Below are 22,680 nucleotides of genomic sequence, written 5' to 3'. Positions count from 1 at the left end.
TATTATGATTTGCCTAACTGTTAGGCCAACAGAAATGAAAAGACCAGGAAGGAGGGAGAGTTATACTCAATCCCAGCCTCCAGTTTATCTGCTCCAATACATCACTTCTGCCTAATTGGAAGGCTCAGAGCCCCATGAGCCAAAAAGCGGTTTTTACCTCAGTGGAAGCTCACCCAAGTTTACCCCAGTCCCTCTCTCCTTCTCCTCCTACCTCGAAGACATTTTTTTTGGATCCTTTTTTTGGTAATGTAGTGATGCAAGTCTTTGTCTTTTGTTTTCAACTTCCTGGGTCATCTTTTGCAACAAAACACAAGCAAATGAAACAGGTGGTGATATTTACTCAGAAAAATCCAGGTTTCCCCCACAGACAGATTGAGCTATTTATTCAGACACACCTGTAGCATTCTGCCCTTGGTCAAAACTCTCTCTCTGACCTCACTTGGAAGAAAGTTGAATGAGGTGAGGGGTCATTTGGCCATCATTCTATCTCCTCTCTGTGTTCAAAACAGAATGATTTGAGTCCAAATTTTTCACCTAGGAAAGCTCTGGGAGATCTGGCTCACTGCCTGGTTATGTATTCAGAGGACCAAGTACGAGCAGATTAATTCAGAGATCATTGTGGAGGTTTAAGTCCATTCTAGGGCAGGCCAGATAGGGTCCTGAAACCCATCTTTCCAGATTGGCTATTTCTATAGATTCATAGAGTATCCCAGTGGTCCATTGCCCATTCTTTAAGAAAGAAACACACAAACTATCCCATCATATTAATCCTAAACACAGAGGATTTATTATGACTTGTCTAACTGTTAAAACAGGCCATCTTTCCAGAGTCCTTTCAAATTATAAATATGGAATATTTATTTATAATAAATATGGAAAAGCTTTTATTAAGTACGTGCCAAGCTCTGTGCTACGTACTAGAAATATAAGGAGCTTAAATTCTTATGGGAGGAGTCAAACACAAAAAGGACACAGTAGACAAGGAGAAAAACACTTTGGTCTGGAAAGGTGAGTGGTATCCTAGGGGAGCAGGCTGATATATCCCCAACATGCAGGGGTATATCATGTAGGAAAAATGGCAGAGTTGATTTAATCGTGATTGCAGAACCAGTTTGGAGGATGGGGAAAGTCCTCATAAAATTTACAGAGGAGATGGTCAGAGAATCAGGAGTGAAATGAAGCAAGACTATATTTTTTCCTTAAATAATTACTTAGGAACAACAGTCACCAGTCAGTACTCCAGAAGGGAAGTTTCTCTGATCTGCAAAAGGAAGTGACCAGAGAGTTGGGAGTGAAGCAATTGAGAATGCTCCAGACTCTGTCAGATTTAACAGGGAGCTTAAATTAACCGTGTCTGTGGTGTTTAGCAGCAAGCCAACTGGGCTTTTAAAGTGGGAGCTGGGCAAGGGTGGGAATGGGACAATTGACAAACAGATACTTGACCCATACGGATGGAAGCCAGGAAGCCAGGGATGAGAACAGACAAAGCGAGAGGGCTTGGAGGAGGAGGAGGCAGAGTGACATGGGGAAGTGAGAGAAGTCATCAGAAAAATCAGCTCAACTAGGCCAGGAAGGCCCCAGGTCTGAAGACAACCCCCACATTGTTTTAAAGATCTGCCCCCTATGAGTGGAGGTGTTGCTACAGACTGGCTCCGACAGAAGCAGGTTTGCCAGATTATTTCATCTATAAATCTACCTTGAGTAAGTGATGAAAATTGCTTCAGGACCCTTTAAACCACTGTTGAAAGATTTGTTAACTGTGCTCTACTCATCTGTTGATTCAGAAACTTCCTGTGTGTTTCACAGATAAAAAAAAAAAGTTAACAGGGTAATTCAGAGATTCCATGCAGTTCATAAGATCCTAGGGTTGAGAGCCAGAAGGGAACTGGGAGATCATCTAACATAATCCTTGAATTTTACAGATAAAGAAACTGAGAGCCAGTTAAAGGATGTGTCCTGCTCAAAGTTGCAGAGGTAGCTAATGGCAAAATAGGGATTTAAATCCATCCTTTCTGGCTCCAAATGCAGAACGCTTATCTATGGCATAAATAGTGGTCACATAATGATGGCTAGGTGGTACAGGGACTGGAATCAAGAAAATGGGAGTTCAAATCCAGCCTCAGACATTTAATAGTCATGTAAACCTGGGCAAGCCACTAAACTTTTGCTCATCTCTAAACTGCAGATAATAACAGCATCTACTTTTATTTCATCTGAAAAGACTCTGGAAAGATGGGTTTCAGTTCCCCATCTGGCCTGCTCTAGAATGGACCTAAACCTCCACACTGATCTGAATTAATTTGATCATACCTTGTCCTTTGACTACATCACCAGGGTGATGATAAGGATTAAAGAAAACAATATTGGTAAATTGCTAATGCTAACTATTATTATTAGCAAGCCCCCTCCCCAAATAATAACAGTCAACCCAAGTAATAGCTTATATATAAAGTCTTCTGAATATATCACCAGGGTGACTATAAGAATTAAAGGAAATAACATTGGTAAATTGCTAATGCTACTATTATTATTAGCAAGCCCCCCTCCCCAAATAGTAAGTCAATCCATGTAGTAGCTTATATCAAACTAAGCTGTCACTAACTGTGGAGTAGGTTTGACTTTGATTCTGTAGAAAAAAGCATAAGAACTAAGTGTTGCTAATTCTTTGCATCATATCAAATAGGTCCTAATTCTCCAGACTTTGTTTTCCTTCTTTGTTAAACTATTAGTAATAGTAATTAATGAATAGTGTTATTATAATATAGTATTATTACTATATAATAGTAATGAATAGTAATAGTAATTAATGAATAGTATTTTTAATTCATTTTTCAGTCATGTCTGATTCTTCCTGATTATTTGGGAATTTCTTAACAAAAATACTAGAGTGGTTTGCCATTTCCTTCTCCAGCTCATTTTTATAAATGAGGAAACTGAAGCAAACTAATAGTATAGTAATTAATAATTAATTAATTATAGTTCATTAATAGCATAGTAAAATTAAAATTAATTGTGTGGGGCACATGGCAGGTACTTAATAATCTTTTATGGACTGATTGCTTAATATGAGAAAAGCACTATGGAATCTTGAGGGGGAAAATATTGGCCATGATGTCACAGGATCAGTTTTCCTGCTTAACACTTGAGTGATCCTGAGCAAATCTTAAGTGCTCTGGTGCTCAGTTTCTCCATCTGCAAAACAAAGGGTTAAACTAGGTGATCTATATCTAGCTCTCACATTCTATGGGATGGTTGATGAAATAATGATAATAATGAAGAAGAAGAAATAACTCATGTTTATTAAATGCTTTAAGGTTTATAAAATACATTCATTTCCACAACTCTTAATGGAAAGAGATGGAGCCAAAGGCATAGTGGAGGAGAGCCTCTAAAGCAAAGATGTGGACTTGGAAAAATGATGGACTGTCAGTTCTGGAACTAAGAGAAGCAATAAGCTGGCAGTTCTGGGAAACCTGCTTTTCTCAGCAGCCATCACCATGCCAACTTTGTGTGTTTCACTACTGATCCACTGTTTGTCTTACAGATGGAAGTGACCTTGATAGTGAGGAATCTGAGAATAGTGATGTGGAAAAGGAAGATTCCAGAGTTGAGAAACACTGGGAGGAAAAGGTTCCACTACCACCGCTGAAACAGAAGCCTCCAGGGAGAACTACTCAGCTGAATGATGAAGCCCTTATGGAGGTATCACTTTTAATCTCCCATAACCTATCCTATAGGGTTCCTTCTGTTTTCTGATTAAATACTGTTCCTCCTAATTAGAAGTTCTTTGGGGTTTCTGAGCATTTTGTCCCTGCACATAGTGTGGGAAAATGGATAACTATGGGAAAATGTAAATTTAACAAGAGTCTGCAATTAAGGAAGAACTGTGTTATGGTGGAAAATATCATGAGTCAGAGGACCTAAGTCTGAATTCACCAATGATGCTCATTCATTCGTGTGACCTTGGATAGACAAGCCATTCAGGCTCTCCAAGTCTCAATTTCCTCATATATAAAAAGTGGAGAGAGGGGTTGGCTATATGGCATGTGTGCTCCCTATAGCAATAATCTATGATTTTTTTTCTGGGTGAAAATCAATCTACAGGCATCTACTATGTGTAATCCACATGCTCAGAAAACAAGAATCAAACAATCTCTGCTGGTAGGGTATTAAATGGGGGAGACAAACCATTTAAAATACATACAGTATAAATATAAAGTCAATATACACAAATAAATATAATATGGTCTGGAAGGAAAGATAGCAGTTGAAAGGATTGGGAATAACAAAAATGATACTCATATTGCATCTTAAAGGTAATGTGAGGAAAGACCCCACCTTACAGGCATAAAGGATGGTTAATGTAAAAAGCTGGAGATGGGAGATAGGGTGTCAGGTGTGAAGGAAAGACCAGTTTCACTGGATCACAAAGTATGAGAGAAAGTAATGTCTAGTCTTGCTGGAAAGATAGTTTGAAACCTGACTTTGCAGGATTTTAAAAGTTAAAGAAGTTTATATTTTATCCTAGAAGCAAGTGGAAACTACTAAAATTAATGGAATTGAGGAATATGTTATATGCTTGAGGAAAATCACTTTGACAGGAATTTGTAGGCTGGGCTGAAGAAGGGAGAAATTTGAGATAGGAGAGTGTAAATAGGAAGTTTGCACTATTGAAAAGGTGATGAGGATCTGAAAAACCATCTCTTAGAGTATGGATATTTATATACTCATAAGATCATGGATTGCAATCTGCACCAGTTTTAGAGAGCTGTCAGAGATTTTGAGAGGTTAAATGACCTCCCCCGAGTCATGTATAAAGTTAAAAGTAGGATATGCTGATAGAAATGGCTGAAATAATTATTACCAGGATAATTTAGCTTTAAATAATAAACAACAGGAACCATATCTGTTTAAATCTTTTGATCTGTCATAGTTATTAATTGATGCTGAACAAATGCTTTTGATTGTGGTAAATAGCAACAGAAGAGAAAATTTGACTGAAGGGATCCCCTTCACAACCCTGTGCTCTGCCTCAAACATAATCAAGAGGGATATATGTGATCCTTAATTCCACTAATCAAGTAACAAAAGTCTGGTGCCAAAAGGAAACTTTTCAAGATCTTCATGAATGTATGTTTATAATTATGATTGTCTGCTATTTTCCAGGACATGTGGATGGAGGAGCAACAAGGAACACAAGCTTTAAAAACAAACCAGAGACAACATGGAAAGTCCCACTCGCCTTTGGGGACTGACTTTGTGTTTGATGACACTGAAACTTCTCAGATTCTGAGTGAAAGATCCCATAGCACATTCTATGGAGGCAACTTCCCAGACAGGAAGACATACCTCAGTGGTAAGAAGCACGTGGCCCTGTCTCTAGGTCAATGTGAATCTGCTCTGAAAATTCCAAGAAATATAGAACATAATACTTTGTGTTTACCCCTATTACCTTGGAAAGAAGGTAAAGCTAGAAATCCTGGACAGAGGAAGACTGAGGGGGATGGCAGGGGAATTCTAGCTAGTTAAGAGGCAAGCATGGTCCAGTGAAGATACGGTATTGGATGTTTATGAAGACTAGATAAAAATACCATTTTGGACATCGGTCTATCTGTGTGAATTTGGACAAGTCACTTTAAAATTCTTAATCTTAGTTTTCTCATCTGCCAAATGGGGGCAATGGTACCTATAGTCTCTACCTGACCGGTAGTTACTACTAAAATCAATCTTGATTGTTAAGTGTTTTATAAACTTCAAAGCAATATATAAATGCCCATTTTTATGATCAATTATAAATATTAATACTTATCAAATTAAATAATAAATTCATCATATATTATTTAATTTATTATTTAACTAATATATCGTTTAATAATAATTTATTATTATGAAAAATTAAATTATAATTATAGTTTTTTATTTATTAGTAAAAAGAAATCATTTTTAGGTGAGCATCCCATTCCTAACCATACATTCCAGCATTTCTCTTAGCCAATGTAGGTTCAAGAATGATGCCCTGAGCCTTTCTGATGTCTGCAACATCACCCTCTATCTTTCTTTTAGAGAACAGGAAATTAACATATCTACCTTTCATTCTACCATCTGTTCCAAACAGGTTTCCATCTGTGACTTACCCTTGTCTCTTCTTAGTTGAAAATAATCTCTCTTTCCTTTGTACCTCCCTATTTGACCTTCCATATTTCCTTTTTTTATTATAGGTAGATATTTGTATACTTGTCTTTTCTCCCCTGCTACTGCTTGCTCCATGGGGCCAAAGAACACATCTTGATTTTGTTATACCCCAGAGCAAGGTGTACCTGCTTTGCACATAGCAAGTATTTAATGTTTTTCGAGTGAGTTAATCTTCTTTTATTCCTTCACAAGGGAATGTGAAGAACTCCAAAAGCAGACATCAAATGTTTCTAGAACCTCCAAGTGAAAAATGTTTTTTACCACCTGTTCAATCCACTATGAACTCAGAGTCAAGTACACCTAAAAAAGTAAAGAAAAAAAAGGTTTGTTTAAATAAAATCAATCTGGGCTCAGTGAGTATTCTTTTTTTCCATAAGATCATAGATTTAGAGCTTGAGGAGAATTTAGAAACCATTTAGTCCAAAGATGTCATTTTATGAATGATGAAGCTGAGGTTCAGAGATGGTATTTGACTTATGCAAGGTCACAGAGCTAGTGAACCCAGGTTTTCCTGACTCTAGAGAACCACTCTATCCATTGTAATAATGTGATACAGTTTTCAGGGGTCCTCAAACTATGGCGCGTGGGCCAGATGCAGCAGCTGAGGACGTTTATCCCCCTCACAGGGCTATGAAGTTTCTTTATTTAAAGGCCCACAAAATAAAGTTTTTATTTTTACTATAGTCTGGCCCTCCAACAGTCTGAGGAACAGTGAACTGGCCCCCTATTTAAAAAGTTTGAGGACCCCTGGAAAATAATACCTGCTTTGGAATCAGAGAGCTTGCGATCATATCCCGCCTTTGTTACCTGCAATCTGCCTTTGGACAAGCCCCTTCAACCTATCTCTGACTCAGTTTCCTTATCTGTAAAATAGAGTGTTGGACTTTTAAGTTTTTTATAAATCTGGGAATCATCTAATCCTAAGGTACTTATCTCAATAGAGAAAGAATTAGTCTCTTTTAATATTTAATTCAGAAAAGTTAAGTGATGCAGTGGATAAAGAGCCAGGTATGGAACCAGGAACATTCTTCTATACTTCAAATCAAATACTTAGACACTTAGCAGTTGTGTGATCCTGGGCAAGTCACTTAATCCTGTTTGCCTCAGTTTCTTCATCTGTCAAATGGGTTGGAGAAGGAAATGGAAAACCACTCCAGTATCTTTGCCCCCCCCCCAAAAAAAAAATCCGAATGGATCATGAAGAACCAAATATGACTAAAAAACAACCAAAATATTTAATTCACCATTTAGTGGAAATGGATTCTTGGCAGTTTCAAAAATTCTTGATAATTTCTCCAAATTCATCACCCAGTAGTCATCCTTTTGTAATGAGTCTATTCAGTTGGTAGCCTAATTATTCTAGTGATAGCCCAGAATAACCCACTTTTGTACCACAATAACACATCAGTGAAGGACTTCCGTGGAAGAAATAAATAACTTGACAAGTAGTAAAACTAACGAAAATTAAACTAACTTTCAATCTATCCCTAAAATAGCTAATATTTATATAAGATTTTCATCTCATTTGAGCCTCAGCACAAATCTTTGAGGTAGGTGCTATTATTTTTCTCGTTTTATAGATGAAGACATTTAAAGTATATGATACACCTGTCATTTTAGTAACAGCAATAAAATATCTTTTCAAAGGGACTAGAAGGACTGGTTAGGGAAGGTTAGAGGTCAAGAGGGAAGGGAGAGGGTTATTTGGGGACTAAAGAGGGAATGGGGAGATATGTTATCCACATAGGAACTTGAGCTTATAAAAATTGACCTTTGTCAAAGCTGAGGTCTCCAGTAAATCCTGGGAAACTTAAAAATGGAGTAGTTTTGAGCTCAACTTGGGATCACTTTCCAAAACCTGAGGACATATGTTTCTTGTCCAATGAAGAAAACTGGGAAAGAAAAGCAGATAATCTATGGGCCAAATATTGCTTCACCCGCTGCTGCCCAGCTTTCTTTTTCTGAATGATGGATCAGTTTAAGGTCTAACCCAGTCCTAAGATTCTGTTTCAGTTTTGGTTGATTTGGAGGGGATGGGGTGGGAATTTGTTTCAGTCTGAAGTGGCCCCAACAACTATATGCAAACTAAATAAGGAAACACCACAAGCTGTATATGTTCCCCCAATGCTGACTCCTGCCCCTCCACCCCCAGCCCAGGGCCAATCCAGAGCAGCTTGTACAATTGGACTTCACAGTAGATTTGGACATGTATCCACGGACAAATCTCTCTGACCTTCAGTTTATTCATTTGAAAAATGGGGATAAATATGTCAAAGTAATCTAGTGAAATAGGAAGAATGAAGCATTGACTTTGGAGTCTGAGAATGTGACTCTAAAATCTGATTCTGTGACCCGAAGCAAATCACTTCCAGCTCTCCAGGGATCAGTTTTTTCTTCTGTAAAATGAGGCAATTAGACTAGATGATCTCTAAGGGTCTTTTCAGCTCTTGCTCCTCTGAACCAAACCATAGAAGTCATTAAGCAAGAGGAAGAGAAATAGCCCCTTTCTTTCTATTGCCAAGATTTATGGAATGAAAGTTCTCTTATTCAATATTAAAACTACAAATTCTGCATGTTTTAATTGGGATGAAGAAGTTAAGACTGGGATGGACTGTCACACAAAACCACCCACAGTTCAAGAGAATGGTTTTGATTTCTACTTGGAGTTCTAAATGCATACTTTGTCAAAGAAATTACCCCTGATTTGTACTCCATGAGTGCAATTGGTGGCCAGTGAACACCTGTGTAGTCAGTATCTCCAAAAGTATAAAGAACTTATATACCTGTGCTGAGCTAATAATTTTCTTAATGTTTCACGGTGATAAATACTACCTTACACATTTTAGGTTGAATTACCTTCCTTGTTCAAATTTAGCTTCACTAGAAACTAGCACACGTTTGTGGGTTGTATTTCTTCCACCACCACCCCCCAACCCATTTTTCCCTTTTTTCTGAGAATGAAAAAAAAAGTATATAATTTTCCTCCTGTGAAACTGAGCTCCCTGAAACCTTGCATTAAAACATTTCTGAGAGCAGAGACCATATGTCAAAAATAGCAAACCAAAAAGGAGAAATTTTTCAGTAACTTCTGAATAATTGAAAACAGAAGTTTTTATTACTATCTCTATTCCACATATTTTTTTAAACAGAAGAAATCTGGGCCAAGTCTGTGACTGATTCTGACACTCAGGATTTGTTTTTTTTTTTTTCAGCTATGTTCATATTAGAGAAACAGAAAAACCTGGACACCCTGGTAACAGGAGTGTTGGTCTAAACTCAGAAGAGATAGTTGCCTAGAAAATAGGCTCAAAAGTCTGGGTTCTACTTAAAATTCTTCAGCTGAGCAACCTGAATCAGGACTGGTTGTTGAATCCTACTTTGTCTCAGTTTCTTCTCTACAAGTGAAAGAAAAAAATCATGTCCTTTCAAAAGTGTCCTAAGATCATGAAATTATTCTATCTGATGGAGCTGAATTAAACAGGACATCTTCATTACTCCAGTTATATAGTTTAGGCAAACTGTGAAGGGACATGACTAAAGTCAGAATGTAGAGTGCCTGATTCCCAGATTTAACTTTAGTTTTTTCACCATTTACCAAAGTAAATTAGAGTATTTTAGAGTAAATAATCATTAAAGAGTAATTTAATCTAATTAGATTAGATTAGAGTAAAGATCAGCATTATCATGAATGATATAAAAGCAAGTTATAATATCATCTGTGTATCAAGCATCAGTGTTTGAATATCCACTATGTTGGGTTTTGTTTTGTTCATAATTTTCACATAGATGTCAAAGAGTTTGAAATTGCCTTCTATCACAGAAGAACTACCCAGAACCCAGGATCTCCTGAAGAATTCCTTTAATGACTATAGCATCCCAGAGGAGTTGCTCATCCTTCCAGTGGAGGTTCATTTATGTGCTGAGCACCAGCTCAAAGAGAGAGAGAGAGGGCAAAAAGAAGGTACGTGTACTGGTGATAGGACAAACTGAAGAAGATAGAAATGATCCGCTTTAACTATGATACACTTCTCAGTAACATAGTGATCCAAGACAATTCCAAAAAACTTGTAATGGAAAATCCCATCCACATTCAGAAAAAGAACCTTGGCACCTGAATGCAGATCAAAGCCTCCTATTTTGGTTTTTTCTTTCTCCTTGATTTCCCCTTTTATTCCGATTTTTCTTTCACAACAAGACTAGCATAGAAATGTGTTTAACATGATTGTACATGTGTGGCCTATATAAAATTGCTTTCTGTCTTAGAGGGGAGGAGGGAAGAAGAGAGAAAAATTTGAAACTCAAAATCTCACAAAAACTATCTTTATATGTAATTTTAAAAAATAAAATATGATAAAGTGGAAGAAAAGAAACAACCTGCTTTTAAAGATGACCCAGCTAAAAGGAACTTTTTACCTTTATAGAATACATCTAGAGGGATTTAATATTGGGTCACATATATCAGTGCAAATTTTCAGCTTATGCCCCAAGGAAAGATTCCTTCTGGTCCTTCCTAAACCATACTATTTTAGCTACTCATTTGCTTTTGGTAATTTATTTACTTCCTGTATTCCTTTATCTTGAAATCAGCAGAGTCCCTTTCATGTAATTTTTGTTGCTGTTCAGTGATTTCAGTTGTGTTCCCTGACTCTTTGTGACTCCATTTGTGGGGTTTTTTTTGACAAAGCTACTGGAGTTGTTTGTCATTTCCTTCTCTAGCTCATTTCATTGATGAGGAAACTGAAGTAGAGTTAAGTGACTTGTTTTGAAAGTGTCTTGAGAATGATTTTGAACTCAAGTCTTCTTGATCCAGACTCAGTGCATTATCCACTGTACCACTTAACTGGCAATGGTATAGCAAATAGGCTGAAGAAGGAATGGCTTGGAAGGGGAAAGAGCAATGAAAAAGCTAATATTAAATAGCTTTAATTTTTATAAATTTAAATTAATTAACAGGCAAAAGATGAGGCTAGGATGGTAGCAATGAGAATAGTAAGGGAAAGACAAGAAAATTTGGAGAGAGAATTGATAGAATTTAGTTGTAGGTGGAGAGGGAGTACAAAAAGTCAAAGATGACAACTTCATACAAGTAACTACTAGGAAAATGAATCCATTAACAGAAAAAGAAAAGTCAAGAAGTGAAGGTTTTTATGACAGCAATGTCTGGAATATTACAGCTGTCCAGCCAACACCTAGAAATGTAAATCATCCAGAGCTTCAGGAAGAGATTGTGATTAGAAATGTCTCACAAACATACTCAAAGAAATGGTATTTAAAGCTATGGGAATGAGTGAACTCACTAAGGAAAGAGATAGAGGAAAAAGGAGAAGACAGGACTGAAGCTCTTTTTGTAGTAACAAAGAAATGGAAATTAAGGAGGTGTTCATCAATTGGAGATTATGAACATAACGGAATATACGAAGAAAAGACAAATAAGATGGTTTCAGAGAAACCTGAGAAGACTTATATGAACTGATGCAGAGTAAAAAGGAGCAGAGCAAGAGAATAATTTTATACAATAACAACAACATTGTAAAAATGAACAATTTTGGAAAGACTTAACAACTCTGATCAAGCAATGATCAATCATGAGCTCAGAGACCAATAATACATAATACTATCCAACTCCTGAACTAATATGCAAAATGAGATGTGCATTTTGATAGATGGCCAGTATGAGATTTTGTTTTGCTTGCATATGCATATTTGTTACAAGATTCTAATTTTCTTTTGAGGGAAGAAGGAAGAAAAGGAAGAAAAGGAGATGAAGGGGAGAGAGGAAAGAAAGGGGAAATAGAACAAGGAGAAAGTAAGGGAAGAAGATAGAGATAGAAAAAAAGTTAGAAACACATATACATAGAGATACAGAGAGAATGAGCTTACAATCTTAGAGATATCCACAACAAGATATCTCTCAAACTAAGAAAAATCCTCAGTGGAAGGAAATGATTTTCCAATTATGGAGAACCATGAAGGAAAATCAGGAGTATTTTCAGAGATGAGAAGCAATAAAGATTTTCTCTTTTCCATGTTCTTTCTAATGACTACCCTGACAGGTAAGTCAAGAAGCTAGCCAGACTATCCCATTTCATAGTTCTAAACTAATGTCTTAAATGTTGTAGTCAACCTAGTGTAGTAGAAATCCCCCTGGACTGAGAGGTAAATGGTCTTAGTTCTTATCTTTGCTCTGCTATTAAGTGACTTTGAGACAGTCACTTCCATGGTATACTCTGGATCTTGATGTACTCCTCTCTAAAGTGAAGGGATTGGACTGGAGAACTTCTAATAGGCTATGATATGCATGTTGAGTCTGGCCCATCCCTACAAAAGATCAAGAAAATCAATGAGAGACGCATCCTCCTAAGAGGAAAATAGAACCTTAATCTTAGGTTCAGGAACAGCTAGTAATGGCCACTCCATAAGGTTCCTTTTTTCATTTTACACTGTTTTCACTTTATAGAATCTTGGAACACTGAATGCAGACCCCAGGCTGATGCAGAAGGAAGATCTTTTCCAAGACAGTCTCTGAAGCAAGCCTGCTATTCTCAGCAACCAGTGACTATACAACTCCCAAGGGACGCAGGTGGGAACTCACCATTGATTTCAGACTCTTTCTCCCTCCCTCCATTATACTTTAGACAACTTGTTCTGGAAGGAAAGAAGATGGGAAAAATTCTCTCTCATCTAAAGAAGAGGTCATTTTATTTAGATCAAGTTAGCTTGAGTAAATTTGGTTCCTAGACCATCACAGTGAGTAGATGATTAAACACTGGATTTGATACCTCAGATTATACTAACTGTGTGACCATGAGCAAGTCATGGAATCTCTGTGTTTCCTTTCCATAAAAGAAAGAGGATGAATTCAGTGATTTCAAGAGCTTTTTGTCTATGACGCTATGATCACCCTTCTGCTAATAATTTGTTATTAGAAATTAAAGGTTATTTATGGCTAAGAATGGATCATAGATCATGATTTGGCCAGAAGCCTTTAAGTAGGTGCAATGGAATTGATAGAGACAAATTTGGGCTTAAGAAAGGGAAAAAACATCCTAAGAACCAGAGCTTCTAAAAATGCAGTGGATTGCCTTGGGGGGAAGTAGATTTCCTATCCTTAAATATCTCAAGCAAAGGAAGGAAAGGAGAAAAGCATTTATGGAGTGCCTACTATTAGGCATCTATTAAGTACTTACTATATGCCAAACTCTTTGTAGAGCACTTCACAAATATTATCTCATTTGATTCTCATAACAAAATGAAGATAACATTATGATCATAATTATTATGATGAGTATACTGAGTGTAAGTGGTTACACAGCTAAGAAAGTGTTGAAGATAGGATTTGAACTTAGTTAAGATTCCCTTAATTCTTAGTCCAGCCCTTTAACTCCTATCCCTCTTACCTGCCTCAAAGACTGGATAGCCTATGCTTGAGGTTGAGGATAATCTTGTATAGAGGGATGGATTGGACTGCTCTGTGCTGATAATCTGTGATTCTGTAATGTAGATATGGAAGGGACTTTTGAGAAAATCTAGTCTAATTCTTTCCTTTTTACAATGAGGATGCAGAAAAAATGAAAAGGTTAAATGATTTACTCAAAGTTATATAGCTAATTAGTTGTAGAACTGGGACTAGAACCCAGGTCTTTTTTTTTATTTCTAGTCCAGCATGCACCTTCCCCCATCTCCCCTCCCATTCTCATTTAGCTATTTGAATCAAACAATCAATAAGTATTTATTAAGCACCTAGTATATGCTAGGTTGAGCAACTAGGGGGCACCAATGCTGGAATCAAAAAGACCTGAGTTTGAATGTGACTTCAGACATTTACTAGCTGTATAATCCAGAGTAAGTCCCTTAACTTTGTTTGCCTCAGTTTTCTCATCTGTAAAATAACCTGGAGAAGGAAGTAGCAAATTACTCCAATATCTTTGCCAAGAAACCCCCAAATGGGATCACAAAGAATTGGACATGACCAGAACAATTAAACAATAATATGCTAGGTACATTGGCTATAAATACAATAATGGATACAAATACTGACAATGAATTTATTAAAATAAATGTGGCCAAGAGAGCAACTGAGAATTTTTTAAAGTAGAATTTTAAACACTGTGGCACCTAGGTAGGAAACAGATCTTTTAACCAATCATTCCTAAAATTGGACCGTATGATAATGAACCTAACAACATAGCATATAAATATGAACACAATCAATTAGTAAATATTTATTAAGCACCTACTATGTGCCAGGCTCTGTGGATATGAAAATAGGCAAAAAATATGCCTTCCTAGAGCTTACAGTCTAATAGTTATTGTTATTTTATATATAGTGTGTGTAGATAGGTAGAGAGAAAGAGATGGCCAATTTTGGAATCTTTTTTTCTTGACTATACATGTTCATTACAGGGTTTTTTCCTTGTGTTCTCAATTAGGGAGGGAGAAGTAAAAAGGAAAGAACGTAGATCAGAAAATAAAATCTAACTTTCTTAAAAAAAAAATATTTCTTTTCCTCGGCACCTAGAACAGTGCTCTGCATATAGCAGCCACCTAATAAATTTCATCTTAAAAAGAATCAGAAGAGGTAAAGGGGTGGGCAGAGGATCATTGTAAATTAAGATATACTGATTTGAGGAAATCCAGAAACCAGGAAGACAGAACATGGTGGGGAGAAACTAGATGGAAATAGAAGAGATATTATCATCAGAGAACATGATAGACTATTGGATTATATTCAGAAAGAAGAAATATATGAGGAGTTTGGGGAATGGATCACAAGCCTAAGAAAAAGGTATAGTAGGACAGAGATAGGAAATTTCAATTATTCAGACATCTACTGGAATATCTTTTTGGTCAAAAGCAGAGCAGCTATTTCTTGCTTTACCTGAATGATAATTTTATCCTTCAAAAGAGGAAGATGCGAGGAGGTAACTAATATGGTAGAAGGAGTACAGGTCTTGGAGTCAGAACTTAGGCAAAGTTCTGCAAGGGTTAATGTTGAAAAATTATCCATGCATATGTTTTGAAAACTAAAAAGCTTTAATAAAAAAAAGAATTTGTGCTGAAAAAGAAGACAGATAGTCACATTTGACATACAACTTAGAATTGGAGAGAGATTTAAAAGGGTTCAGAAATAAAAAGGATAGGATAGACTCAAGGTCACCCTGACTTTATGCAAGGGAAGCCACTTTAGGAAGAAGGAAAGGCTCTCAACAAAATTAGGAATATACTAAAAAAAAAAAAAAAGAAGAAGAAGAAGAAGAAGAAATCATTCCAATAAAAAGGAAAAGGAGGAATTTTCTAAAGAGATTGACATTGATACTCTTGAGAACTCACCAACAAATCTAGATTTTTAAAAAAGTGGTATAAAATATGGAAGCAAAAGCAAGTAACTGAGCATTTATAAAAACACAGAACTGTATAATAAAAAGTGTCAATAATACTGGCTAAGATTTACAAAACAGTTTAAGATTTGCAAAATTCTACATACATTTACAAAAACTCTATAAATTATAGGGATATAAATTATTATCCCCATTTTACATATGAGAAAAGTGGGGTTGATTTGCTCTAGGTCACACAGCTAAGTAAATATCTGAAGCAGGATATCAACTCAGCCCTTTATGATTGCAGGTTTAGTGTTGATACCTTATATCACCTAGCTATTAACCTAGTGATTAAGACTAGGTAAAAAATGAAGCAGAGAATGTTTTTTTTTTACCTAGTCATTCAGTTCAACTAACTTTATTTCCTTTTTTGATAATGTCTCTAGATTGGTACAATAGAGTAATACTATAAATATATATTTACCTATATTTAACAAAGCCTCTCATCCAAGATGAAGAGAAATAGGCTACCTAACAGTCTATTTAGGAAGATTCAAAATTGTTTGAACAATGCCTTATATAAGTATGGTCTTTATGTATACTCTGGCCTTATTCTCATGAACACTAACAAGTCAGATTTCTAGAATTTTGCTGTCTACACTTCTCCTCAGAGTTCTAGGAGTATTCTGGGAGTATCTTTCTAATACTATCTAATCAAACCCCCATTCTGGTGTGGTCAGTGTCATTTGCCAGTGCTTCAATGTCTTTGCCAGTGACCATTCTCCCTACCCCTTCTTAAATATTTGTATATTCTTATATATCCCAAGTATGAAAAAGAGCAAGTTGCATGCTATTTTGTTCTCCTTTCTGTACTAGTACATTTCTTTTACTTCTTAAAACACTCAGAACAAAAAGTAATCCAACTCAAGTCCTCTATTATTTTAGTTAACCCCCTTCAATATCTTTTGAGGGTACCAAAGTTTTGAAGGGACACTTGTTTCTTTTCCCACTATTATAATGTCATAATGTTATCACTTATAATGTCATCCCTTCCAAATGTTCAAATAAATTTACCTTTCTTGCTTTCTCTGTATTCTTGTGTTTGTAATTCAAGGTTCCCAACTAATGCTGGTTTTTTCATTGGGAATGTTTTAAAATTCTCTAATCTATTAAAAATCCATATTTTTCCTATACAATTATGATCATCTTTGCAGAGTAAGGTATCCCTGATTGTAAGCCAATATTTTTTGCTTTTTGAAATATTATACTCCATGATTTTCTCTCATTTATGGCAAGTGTTACTAGATCTTGTGTGATCTTGACACTAATTCCCTGGTACTACTGCTTTCTGAAATCTTGAAATATGTTTTTTTTCCTTTGATGTAGAAGCATGAAATTTTGGCTATTAAAATCCTTCAACATTTTCTTTTGAGGGTTTCTTTCAAGAAGTGATTAATAGATACTATCTAGCTCTCTGGGAGGTTTTCTTTTATGATTTCTTGAAATTTAGTGTACAGACTGTTTTTAGTTATGGTTTTCAGGGAATCTACTGATTCTTAAAGCCTCTCTCCCTAACTTGCTTCATCAATCAGTTTTTTTATTTCAAATAACTTGCATTTTCTTCTGTTTTTTAATCTTTTTTTCTTATGTTCTTTTTTTTTTGCTGTTTTACGAAGTCATTGATTATTGTTTGGTCTATTCTCATTTTCAGGAAGTCCATTTCTTGGATATGGTTTTCTACTTTCTCTTCTAAGTTATTTAAGTTTTTCTTCCACTTTTCTCTTCTATCATATTTATTTCATGTTTTCATCTCTTATTTTATTTCTTCATGTAGTCTTTATGGGAAATCCATTTTTCTTTTGAGTTTCTAACAGCTAGGAGGTTATTATCTCCTCATAGGTTGGATTTTGGAATTCTGGAGATATCTCTGGATCTACTATAGCATTCTATATATTGTATTTACTACTAATTTCTTCAGCTTCTAAATGGATTCTTTGTGCCAAGACCAGAATTCTCTTTCTGCTGCATTTTTAGATAAGAGTACTCAGCCCTGCTTGATTTAAACTTAAGTCAGCTTGGTTCCTAAACTGATCTCCACCTCCAGGAATTAAACTTAATTAAATTTCACAGGAACAAGATTAGAGTGTCATGATTAGGACAAAAATTCAGCTGAAAAAGATCTAAAAGTTTTAGTGGACAGCAAGTTCAAGATAAGTTAAAAGTGTGAGATGGTAGCTAGAAAACCTTAGGCTTCATTGAGAAAGAATAGAATCTAATGCCAAGAGATTACAATTTGTAATGTCCAGGCTAGCCTTTTGGAGGTCCTCCAGACCGGGCCTTGGTCTCAGCAGGATAGTCACCACGAGGACTGTCAGGAATAGAGTCTAAAATCTTTATTGTCTCCTTCACAATCTGTTCACTCTGACTGACTGTTTCTGTCCCCAGTTCTCTCAGCCCTTAAATAGCCTATTTGTAATATAATGTAATGTAATTTTCCCATTACAATTACATCATTACAGCGTACTGAGTATGTGTAAACTAAAGAACCATTACATCATCATGCTATAAGTATATGTGAACTAGAGAACCATCAGTCACACTGAGTTAACACCTTGTTGTAAGCATCCTTGTTTCAAGTATACTTCTCCAGCGTTCTGGCCCTCTACAACAATTCTGTTACATTTTGCTCTGTTTAAACCTCATCTAATGTATAATGTTCATTTTGAGTTTTGTGTTCATTTCTGAGCACCATAAAGATATCCAAAGGTGTGAAATCTGTTTGGTGGAAGTTCTCAAATTCATGTCATATGTAGACTATGCCAAGGGGACATTGAGCCTAGAGAAGACTTAGGAATAAAATGTCTTCCAAGTATTTGAAAAGCTGTCACCTGAAAAGGGGGCCAGCTGCATGATGTAGTGAATAGAGCTCCAAGACTGCTGACAGAAAGAATTGAGTTCAAATCTGCCTATGTGCCTCAGTTTCCTCCTCTGGAAAATGGAGATGATAATTGTACTATCTCCCAGGGTTGTTGGAAGGATCAAATGAACCAATATTGTAAAGTGATTGGCACAGTGCCTGGCACATAGTAGACATTGTAGAAATGTTAAACTTATTCAACTTTAAGAATTGATTAAGAATGATGGGTGGGGTTTTCTAAGAGTCAGCTTTAGGCTTGATGTCATGAAAAGTTTCCTAAGAATGAAACTTATATCCAAGTGAACAGGCTGCCTCAGGCAAAAATTCTTCCTCAATGGAGATCTTAAAGCAAAGACTGAATGACCATTTCTTTAGTATGTGGCAGACAATGCCCTTGTTTAGATTTGGATTGGATTGGAAGGTTCATTTGAGAATCCTCTGGAGATCAGGATTTGGGACCAGTGGACCTCTGTTCAACTCTTCTCTTGAATTTAGAACCAGTGTGATCATAGTAAATCTGATAGCTGATTTAAGATGAGACCTCAGGTCCTCAACTAGAAAATGAAGGAAGTATACTGTATGACTTCTGGAGTCCCATTCTGTCTACCATCTTTCTATATGTTGTGCATATAAGGCTTGACTATTCTCCAAATGAAAGACACTTAGTCTTACCAATTCTATTTCACCCAATCACATAAAGCACTTGCCTATTGTCCTCCTTTGCAAGGCAAAAGAAGAACAGAATTAGGAATGATTGGAGCTAACCCCCATTGGTCACCAAATAGCCATCATTCATACTCTTTTATTACCTTCTTACTAATAAATGTGGTTTTTTTTTCACTTGTTTCACTCTCTTTGCTTCTTCCAGGTAATGATTTTTCTCAGTCACATGGAATTACTCAAGAAATAAGAAATATAGGGACAAAGAGTAACAAGATTCAGCAGAAAACATCTGATTCCAGAAATCCCAAAAACTTGATGGATGATGGAATTAGTGACCTTCTGGAAGATTTCACAGGTAGCCAACCACTCCATCTTGCTTGATATGTGCTTGTTATTTACCAGGGATCCAAAGTAGCATACCTGAGCAGTACTATGAAATTTCTGATGGTCACTACACTGACAAGGAAAATCAGCATCAACTTTGGGAATGTCAGTGGGGTTAGCGTTCACCCCGCAGCTTCATTCCTAAAGAGTCAGTACATGTTTGAAGGTTTCATTGCACCAACATGCACTGCCAAGCCATTTGGGTTTTCCTCATCCCTGGCAAGAGCAATGTGATGACATAGCCTCATTGTGCTAATGGAGAAGCATTAGCTACCCTGTTTACCCAGCACACACCACCCAGAGTTATCATGTGCCTTCTGGGTGAAAATGAGCCCCACAAACATAGTGAGTGTTAGAGTGGTCCAGAAAGAAGTGAGATATTTCTCCCAGCCACATTTTAACTCCGGGCAGATCTAAGATTTTCAGAATTTGGAAGCCACTCTTGCAGAAAAAGTATGGCCCCAAAACTCTACGTCAATGATGTCAGAACTACATAGCTTTATTTATTGATCATTTGTTGACATTTTGCCTAAATGGAAAAATGGATGCCTTTATCCTTCAAATCAGGTAGAACCTTCTTAATTTCTCCATCAGCTGAGCACATCATAGAGTTGGCTTAAGCCAAAGAGACTTTAGAGAACAGCATCTGACCCAAAGTATAACGACTATTCTTGATGATGATGTTGATGATGATGATGATGATGATGATGATATAGAACAAATTTTAGGTGCCCCTGAGGATACCTATACTAACATTAAGATCATTCTATAGAGAAGCAATATAAAATAGTACAAAGGTATTAGAGTAGGACTCAGGAAAAAGATGGGTTTAAATCCCACCTCTAACATTTACTGTCTAAATGATCATAAAGAAATCATTTAGTCATGAACTTCATTCTCCACAAAAAAACTCATAATACCCTTTTGGCGACCTTGTTTTAAAAGATCAGATGTAAAGTCATTTGTAAATCTAATAGTATTATATGTGCCATTTATTGTTAAGTTCTGGGACCTTGAGGTAATCATACCATGTGCTTATCCCATCTACCTTTCAATATAGTTACACAGGTAAAATCTTGGTTAAAATAAAAGTCAAGGACAGTGTGCAAGAAGAAAGAAAATAAGAGGAGATGTGATAAAAAGGGCAGTGTGCAGCCCGAGGGGGCTGTTTGTAGGAAAGGAAAGAGGGGGCCCTGTTGCTAGGCAGCCAGTCCCAGTTTTGCCAACATTTGCTTCAGTGACAGTCAGGGAATTTTTATACGACTGCCTCTGAAATCTTTTTTTTAAAACACTAGCTGGTAAATATACCATCTTCTCCTCCTTCTATCCAGTGTATCCTTGAGCCACTAGGTAGTATCTCCCCCAAATCCATGGCTTGAAGTTATCACCTTGATCAGCAGTTGGTTCTTGTCAGCACCCAAAAACATACAAATGTATTTGTGCAACTGCCTGCAGGGCTACAAAACATGTTTTTTTTTTATTTTTTTGTGAATGAGATGGTCTCTTGACCTTTCACTCCTTCAGGTGTTGCTAATCCTGCTAATTCAGAGATTTCTTCAGAGATTTTAGTTGAAATTCAACTCGAAGCCTGTCAACTTGGTTGTTCTTTAAAAAAATATTTTGATGACTGTATTTCAATAAAATACATTCCTTTTGTAATCTTATGTATTTTATTTTATACACTTAAGAGCATTATTTTGAGAAGGGGTCCACAGATTTCACAGGCTGCCAAAGGGGCCCAAGACACAAAAAGAGGTTTTTTAGTTAGAACCTCTGGACTAATGCCTTGTGTTTATTTTCAAGGGAGTTCACAGGACCCAGCACTTGGAAACATCTTGATGGGGCCTGCTGAAGATATTGTTTGCCAGCCTTTCTTGGGTTCTGGCCAAAGCATGGACCTCCCTCTTCAGCTTGACTTTGCATCAGGTGAAGGTAAGCTGACACATTCCAGGTCAGTCATTTTTTTCAAAGGGAAAAATTTTGCCTGTAGCTCCTAAAACTTCCCAGCGATAGAGAGACATCATTAAAATCAGACCAAAGTCAGCAGTTTTCCCCCTCTCGCTGACACAGTACTGCTTCTGTAGTTCAGTACAATAAGCTAATGTTTGCATAACAAGTTTACTCACGCTGGAGAATCTTGGGAGAGAAGTTTCAGGCTTCTCTTGGAAGAGGAGGAGGGGGAGGAGGTCTAATGTACATGGTTGATTCCTTGATGAGAATGATAACGCCCCTTTGGTATTTGCCCAAACTAAACACTGCCCTTCTTTTCTTTCCAGCCAACCTCTCGAATCAGAGGTGGCTAATTGGTAAGCGGGTCAGGTATTCATGTTATGTGCGTCGGTTCACCAGAGTGAATCATCTGGCTCCTGACAGATATGCAAAGCAATTTCCAAAAACCCTTCTGGCATGTTAGCTTGTTGGGAGAGGATGGCTGATTTGGGGGTTAGAGCTATTTTGCAAAGCATTATGCAAAGAAGAAAAAAAATGAAGACAGACGGTAGAGGATGTCAGATGGCCAAAACATATTGGGATATGTTTGTATAAATATGGTCATCACGAGTGTTGATGATGGAGATAAAGAATGGGATCTAGGAGGTTGATGTCATAGCCTTTCAAGCGAAGGGAGTCAGGAGATTAGTATTCTAGATCAAGCTCCTTTGTCTAGCTTTGAACTAGAGCAAGTTACTTCTCTCTGAACCTTAGTTTCATGACTAGATAATTTTTTAAGTTCCTTCTAATAAATGAATGAATAAAGTTCCTTTCAGCTGAAACATCCAATTGTTTTCTATCATGGTACATCACATTTGGGGGAAAATGTATTTTCCTGCTATTGAAATAGCTACTTTTGATCTAGGGATTCCAGGGGTTCGTAGTTGATTGTTTCCTTTGAATGACATTTTATTTAAAAGTCCGATTGTATATTCTATGAATGTATGTGACTTGACAACAGCTGCTGAATCTTATTCTGTCTGATGTATACCATGAAGTGACTGTACATATGACTTTATTCTGCAATTTTTATAACAGTTTCCTACTAATTAAACAGGTCTTAACCATCATCAACAATACCCAATTGTATAAAAGCTGGAAAGTAAATATGATTCTAGTTACCTGCTATGTCAGTAGTAAGTAGCATAGTAACTTGGGAGATTAAAAACAGTCATTCTAGCCAAAACATCCTTTCTAGTGATGGTCAAAAAGAGA

General features: G+C 36.6%; 1 protein-coding gene across 1 annotated transcript in view; it reads left to right on the top strand.

Moving 5' to 3' along the window:
* The window catches only part of KIAA2012 (KIAA2012 ortholog), a 160,144-nt gene that overhangs the window by 40,538 nt on the left and 96,926 nt on the right, over window positions 1-22,680 (top strand). The window contains 7 exon segments of the mRNA XM_051990518.1: window positions 3,545-3,702; window positions 5,167-5,356; window positions 6,385-6,515; window positions 9,979-10,153; window positions 12,650-12,772; window positions 19,298-19,447; window positions 21,280-21,408. Of these exon segments, the coding sequence (XP_051846478.1) occupies window positions 3,545-3,702; window positions 5,167-5,356; window positions 6,385-6,515; window positions 9,979-10,153; window positions 12,650-12,772; window positions 19,298-19,447; window positions 21,280-21,408 (1,056 nt within the window).

The sequence above is a fragment of the Antechinus flavipes genome, chromosome 3 (genome assembly GCF_016432865.1).
Source record: "Antechinus flavipes isolate AdamAnt ecotype Samford, QLD, Australia chromosome 3, AdamAnt_v2, whole genome shotgun sequence".
Lineage (NCBI taxonomy): Eukaryota > Metazoa > Chordata > Mammalia > Dasyuromorphia > Dasyuridae > Antechinus > Antechinus flavipes.
The sequence above is the reverse complement of the archived record's forward strand: the minus strand, read 5'-3'. Positions and strand labels throughout refer to the sequence as shown.